Source organism: Morone saxatilis, unplaced genomic scaffold (assembly GCF_004916995.1).
Source record: "Morone saxatilis isolate NCDOM2014 unplaced genomic scaffold, NCSU_SB_2.0 Contig1, whole genome shotgun sequence".
In the NCBI taxonomy this organism is placed as follows: Eukaryota; Metazoa; Chordata; class Actinopteri; family Moronidae; genus Morone; species Morone saxatilis.
The window spans coordinates 21,762,512-21,769,936 of record NW_023339651.1 but is presented as its reverse complement, the minus strand read 5'-3'; the positions used below and the strand labels follow the sequence as shown (position 1 = coordinate 21,769,936).

Below are 7,425 nucleotides of genomic sequence, written 5' to 3'. Positions count from 1 at the left end.
GAGAGACAGAAGCATCGGAGGCAGAAGTAGATTGAAACTAGATATAAATTAGATGTCCTCTCATCTCACTGGCTCTGTGTTTCACTCTCTCTCCTATACATTTATCATTCCCATGAGCTTCTGTGTGTGTGAGTGTAGAGGGAGTTCATGATAAGGTCACCAATTAACAAGTCCAGCAGCAATGGTACAGGCAGCGGCCAGCGGAGAGACAGTGCAGTGTGTGTGTTCAGTGTAATGCAAGTTACTGCAAGTTACTGACTGCTGGTGTGGGTGTGTTTGTGTGTATTTGTTATTCTTAGAGTTTGTGCTTGTGAGACAGGTGAATGTGTTCTCTGTTCCTCTCTGTTGTTCTCCCTCTTTCAAACACTGACTTATATTACTCCCCCCCCCCCCCCCCCCTCCCCCCCTCTCACACACACACACACACACACACACACACACATTGACTTTTCATTAGCTAGTGTCAGTGTGTGTACAGACATGCGGCAGCGGCTGGGTCTGGCTAATACCTCAGCTTGCCATGTGACTGTCTCCCTGCCTGCCACCGTCTACCGCTAGCTTTGATATGGAAAGCCCTTAAAGAGGGATGGAGGGAGTGGGAGCAGAGAGGACAGCAGAAAGCATAAAAGCAAAAAGAGAAAAAATCCTAAACCTCTGTTTGCCCTTCACTGCTTCTGGCCCAAGAGGGAAAGGTGCAGGATTAAAGGAGAAAGAAGAGAGAAGCATAAATCCACGTATTAAAGTCCTTAAGTAATGACCATAATGACCATAATGACCATTTTCACCTGTTAGGTCTGGTCAAATCAGGGTTAGTAGAACAATAGGCTTCACTAAACCCAGTCAGACCTCAGATCTCTTCTTTTTATTTCCTTGCTTTTCTATATTTTCCCAGCTGTCCCATCTGAATTTCCTTCTACCAGGTGATGATGGAGATTTTCTAGTAAGGCGGTTTGAGTGTCTGCAATGTGATTGACAGGTGACATGAAGGGCTGCAGGGTAGAATCAAATATTAATATATACATCCAAAAACTGTTATATTTTGGTCGGAAATTAAGGCTTAGGGGAATGAAAACCTATACCATATTATCTGGTATTTTATATAGCTTTTGTCTTCAGATTGTAGGACTGGTGAAATATTGTAGTACTTAATTAACAATGTCCCTAACATATTTATGAATGTTTAAGAGGAAATCAAGTTGTTCAATATAGCCTGACCATACTGGATTTTTGAGGCTGGTACTAGCCATACTGGAATAACTTTTACGTTTTGTTAGGAAATATTTTTGGTGCATCCCAGATAGGCACAATGTCATTCCTTAGTTTGGAGTCTATATCATTTGCACACATGGTTTAACTTTTTTTGTAGGGGACACAAAGCCAAGCCTTCAGCCATGTCAGGAAATCAATATAGGACTGTGTTAGTGGGCTATACAGCTTTTCCAAGTCACTCATTTGAGAATACTCACAATTATCCTGATAATGAAAAATTCCCCACAATATATATATATATATATATATATATATATATATATGTATATATACATACATGTTTTTGATAACAATTTCCGATAATATCGTATATCGTTTCATCCCTAATGGGCAATTGATAGAAGTATTTCAAAGTTTAGAAAATCTGATGATATATTGGTACATATTAATGTTTCAAAACATAAACACAACGTAAACAAACAATCTTGACACAGATGCCTTAGAATGATGACAGAGATACATACTGAGCAGGAGGATTTTACAGTGCGGTGGACAGACTATGTAGTACCTCAAATGACCTCAGATCTTGGATATGGTATTTCTGCATCTAGTGGCTTATCATCTGGTATAACACCAATACAGATATATCTGCCAATATATCAACCTGCTTGATTTATTGGTGTAGCTCTGTTGTTCAGTGTTTGTTCTGTTTGTGTGTTTGTGTAGGTGCGATGGATGATGTACTGGATTGTGTTTGCCCTCTACACTGTGGTGGAGACCATCACCGACCTAACACTGGCATGGTGAGTTACACACATAGGGTCTTATCTCAGTTAACATCCACACAAAATATGCACGCAACAATTTTATTTAATAATTATCAAAGGATAATTATAATAAGTCCTCTCATGTATACTGTTAAACAGTATATATATGAGAGATTGTGAGTGAGTGATTGTGTGACAGTGGAAACCTTGCTGATACTAATTATATTGATACATGGAACAGAAACTAACTCAGTCATTCACATTCACACACCGAAAATTTGGGGTTCAGTATTCTGCTCAAAGATACTTCGACACATGGTGGGAGGATCCGGGGATCAAACCTACAACCTTCCCATTAGTGGACGACCCGCTCTGCATCTGAGCCATAGCCACCAATATTTTTCACTATACAAACATTTCGGGTGTATGTCATTAAATAATGCTCCAACTGGACTGACTTGATAATTTCTGTGCTGTTTGGTAGGTGAGTGAAGTAAGCGGTTGTGCGACAGACAACAATGGAAGAAGTGACACTGATTTTTTTTGTTTTTCACATTTATGAAAACAAACAAGATATAAGAGATACAAGTTTATACGGCAATAGAGAATCTAGAGCAGTGCTGGGGCGAGTTATTTCCCCACCATTTTGTATTTCCCCTTAAAGGTCCAGTGTGTAACATTTGTATGTTGTATGTATGTTTTCATTAATTATTGTATTTTTCTTACCTTAGAATGAGTCATTCTATCTACAGAGGGAGCAGGTCCTCTTCTAGTTATTGTGTTTGCTGTTATTGTTCTTGTTGTGATGTGATGTGATGTGATGTCACATCTGCTTGACCAATCACAATCAGCATAGCTGCTGGCAAAATAGTTGGAACTTGGATTTTGTGGAGCTCTGTCTACATTAAGTTCCAAGAACACCACAAAGCTGATGATGAAATGGTGGCCATGACGATGGTTACATGTTTTGTTACATTTGTTCCTGTCCCGATCAGCCAATGTTATACATCCCTATACCAACAAACTGCTCTGCACTGTGTGTTCTGACACCTTTCGAACAAGCATTAACTCTTTCAGCAATTTAAGTTTTAGTAGCTCGTCTGTTGGATCGGACCTACAGGCCAGCCTTCACTCCCCTGTGTCTGTGTGTGTACATGTCCAGGTTTCCTCTGTACTATGAGCTGAAGATAGCCATTGTGATCTGGCTGCTGTCACCCTACACAAGAGGAGCAAGTCTCATTTATAGGAAGTGTCTGCACCCTCTGTTGTCCTCCAGAGAGAGGGTGAGATTATCCATCCATCCATGTTTTCCTCTGAATGCACTATTTGTTAAGGACATTATAGTCTCGCAGTAGTTTTACTCAATTAAACTGTCTACTAAAAAGTGTTACTGATGTCTCCATGTAGGAAATAGATGAGTATATTGTGCAGGCCAAGGAGAGGAGCTATGAGACCATGGTCAACTTTGGCAAGCAGGGACTGAGCATTGCTGCAACCGCCGCTGTCACTGCAGCTGTCAAGGCAAGTGTCTCTAGCTCGTCAGAACACTAAATTCTATTCTATTCTGTATTCTATTTCACATTTGTTTAAAGGTGCTACTTTTTTCATTAATATGCTGTCATTATAATTTTACTTAAACCAGCTACAATAAGTTTTGAACTGGTTACGAAACAGTCTCAGTTTAACACTAGTGCCTCTATATGACCTACTTAAGAAAATGAGACCATCAGCAAGAATATTGGCTATTTATATATTTATTATTCTAAAAGATGGATTGACTTACAGAATTGCCATATTGTAAAATATTAACACTTTGGGTCCCAAAGCTTCAAGCCACAACCCAAAGCATCAGTATTTGATGAACTGGGAATGAGACTCACCAATCAACAGCTTTCTAGGCTCTGATTGGTTAATTTTGTTCAACTGTGGTGGATTCTTGCAGATGCCATTAGGAGTTTTAGAACAAGCCAGAGGAACCAGATAAAATTACCTACTGCAGCTTTAAATAGGATTAAGGTTACTTATATAAAGTTGCATTGATTTTTCAATCTCACTTTTAAATGTGGGACACTTTGTGTTGATGAACTTAAATGAAACCGTCAACCAATTTTCCTTTTTTTTTTTTTTTTTGAGTTAGACATATAATAGGTCTTAAATTGCATTTATAATGGTCTTTAAAAAAATCTTAAATTCAACCCATTGTGAACTGCACAAACCCTGGGAAATGCTGATGACTAGCTTTCTCAATAAAAACTATTACCGATCACCCATCTCTGTAAATTGTATTACATGTAACCTAGCTGTATGAACAGTACTAAAACAAAGCTTTCTTTGTTTCACCATTGTTATATTTCAGTTATTAATCTTACAGAACCACTAATAGATTTACATTACATTACATTATATTACAAACAGCTGTGTTTAAAAATGTAAAATAGTATTAGAAATAAACATCTTTTTTGCCCTTAATTCCAAAACAAATACATGCACTAGGCAGATCAAGATCTTTATGACACGAGGCAGTCGTGCGCATATGTCTAATCAACACAGAATGCTAAATCACACCGACGGAAATAGTGTTATTGGTCTGTATATGAATTGCATTAATTACTACAGCAGGTCCTGATTAAAATCTTAATTTGGGGATGACATAGTATCTAAAACATTGTGCTCATGCAAATGTATCCATTGTGGGTGTGTCTCTAAAGCACTGTGTTGCCCCTCAGCAACCGCACACTGCAGAGTCAGTATAAATGAAATGTGAACTGGTTTCATCAGCATTGCATGAATACCTGAGTGTATCAGTTAATCCCTGCTGATCTCCTGTCTAAGGCTTCGCTGCACTGAGGTGATCCCAGGCAGTACGAATCTACTACTAAATAGAAAGTCAAGTTAATAGATCCACACTCACAGCAGAAGCCATCTAGCAAAGATATGATTTAACTTGATACATGGGACTGGATTCTTTAGTCACTGTTATTATCAGACAATCAATATGCAAAAAGAAGATCTTTTTGAAGACAAACAAGTAATAGCCAATGATACTGTTCTTTTTTAGTTGAATTTCTTTTTCCTTTCTGTACTTTGTTTCAGCTTTTTGGAAATACTACATTGTCATAACCCTAATTCTTACTAAAATATCAAAATTATGACCTGTGGCCCCTTGCTGTGTGTCATCCCCTCTCTCTACCCTTTCCTGTCTATCTTTCTGTCACAATCCATTAAAGGCAATAAAAGCCCCAAACATATTTTCTTTTTAAAAGAAGAAGAAAAAGTTTGAGTGATTTTTCAAATTTTGAATAAAAGTATATGGTATAAGTATAAGAGAGAAGACTGCACTATGTAATATGATATATTCTCAGATTATTGCTGTTCCTGTTATTGAGATTTACATGCATTATCATATGGTCCGATGTTTACATGATTACTTTGAACAGACAGGGTGGTTTAATACCTGACGGGTACTAACCTGGCCCTGCACTGTGATCTCAAACTATTTACCAGCCACCTGGCCGTTAACCCCAGTTTATTTTTCCGCTAGACCCAAAATTGGTGGGTGTTTATTTTGGAACCTGTTAATGGTAGACAGTGATCAGAAACCTGGATCAGATGTTTACATGCCATAGTATCCCGGTACTCTGGCTAGCATTTACAGGTTTATTGCGAACAGGACCACAAATCCAGGTTTCTGAAACCAGAATATGATGCATACGTATGCATTTCAATAAACAAGATACGACTGTGTCTGTCTGTCTTTCTGCTAGTCAGGAGCCATTAGAAGGTCTCAGGAAAAACAAACCTTGGTAAAATGCCACTGGACAGGAAATTACATTTATTCTCTTTCATTGCTAATGTCCTGTGAAAAAACTATCAGGCTGCTCTACCTCACTCCTTTGATAACTGGGCCACTGTTACTATTCAATTCAATTACTTTGTGTTCTGTGTTTCTATTTAAGGGAAACATTGAGTACATTGACTACAGAACATTGAGTCCCATCTAAAACAAAACACAAAACATGAATGACTTGAGGTGTTTATGTTGAAAAAAGGGGATCTGCATCAGGAGCATCAATGCCAAGAGTGTGTGTGAATTAATAGATTTTTGACTGTACCTCTAACTTCACTGTCCTTGTACTGACACCAGTGTGAGACTTGTAAAAACCATTGGTAAAAACCCTCCTGTCTCTGCTTACATAAAACACCATTTATGACTGCTTCAAAGCTGTGCCTCTCTCACTTTCCAACATTCCAATATCATGCTTTCTCAACACTTGTCTGTCCCTCTTTCTGTTTCTTTTGTGTGGCTGAAAACCTTTCTCCCTTTATTCCTTTTATTTACTTATCTTACTGTTTCTCTCTTCTTCCCTCTCCCTCCATGTTTTATTATCACCATTTTAGGTAACCATGCTATTTCAGAAGCTTTTTGTATTTTTAGTTGGAATTTAACCTTGGCTTGTACAATAAAATCAGATGCATTGTACATAAAATCCATCTGTCTGACAGACTGATGATGTTGCTGCTCTGCTCCCTGGTCTGTGAGCAACTCACCTCTGGTCATGCCCATGTGACACACCCAAATCTAATGGAATACATGCCACCTGAATCAGAATACCAAAAATCCTAAAAAATATGTTTTTGCTAATTTGGTCTGACCATGACCATTTTCCAAAGATACCATAGATATTTGACTTGATTTCCATTCCACTGGTTCTCTCTATCTAGAGACCCCTATGCTCTGGTTGCAAAAAAAAAGGGAAACTTTAGTTTTTTTTCTCTGATATTATGCATAAGTGTTGTTCTTTATACTATAAAGTTTTCCTTAAACTGGATTTCTTTTTAAAATTGCAATATATCGCCTTGCTTATTGTATCTCATATGTATCGTATATGTGGAATCGTAAGCCCTGTATCGTGATTCGTATTGTATCGCCTAACTCAGACTCTTCCAGCATACGAGTGAGCATACAGTATCTTACAAACGTGAGTACACCCCTCACATTTCTGCAAATACTTAGGGCCCGAGCACAAATCGTGCAAAGGCCCTATTGTAATTGAAAGGATTCTTTTTCTTATTTTTCTTTTAGTAACTTTGTAATCGCATATTTGTAGGCTTCCCGTGCTCGAGTTTTCAAGCACAGGATTTTATCAGATTGACTTTAAATTCAGTCACTGCAATCTAGACACATTGGTGATCAAACGTTGTTTTTTTAAAAGTTTTCATGTTTTGGTCCGCACGTGTAACGCCTGCACGTGACGCGGCCGCAGCACACCCCGAGTTGCGTGGAGTGCGAGGGCCCGCCCAACGCTGCTTTAATTATTATGATTATTATTATTATTGTTATTATCAATATTATTATTATTATTATTATTATTATTATTATTATTATTATTCTCATTATATAACATGCAATTTAATAATTTAATAATCACAATTCATCCACCCCAGACGA

General features: G+C 37.9%; 1 protein-coding gene across 1 annotated transcript; it reads left to right on the top strand.

Moving 5' to 3' along the window:
• Window positions 1-1,925: 1,925 nt before the first annotated feature.
• Window positions 1,926-7,262, top strand: LOC118335677 (receptor expression-enhancing protein 3-like). The gene is made up of 3 exons (XM_035672106.1): window positions 1,926-2,012; window positions 3,139-3,259; window positions 3,384-7,262. The coding sequence occupies exons 1-3, from the start codon at window positions 1,945-1,947 to the stop codon at window positions 3,525-3,527; spliced, it is 333 nt and encodes a 110-aa protein (XP_035527999.1). The 5' UTR covers window positions 1,926-1,944; the 3' UTR covers window positions 3,528-7,262.
• Window positions 7,263-7,425: the final 163 nt, after the last annotated feature.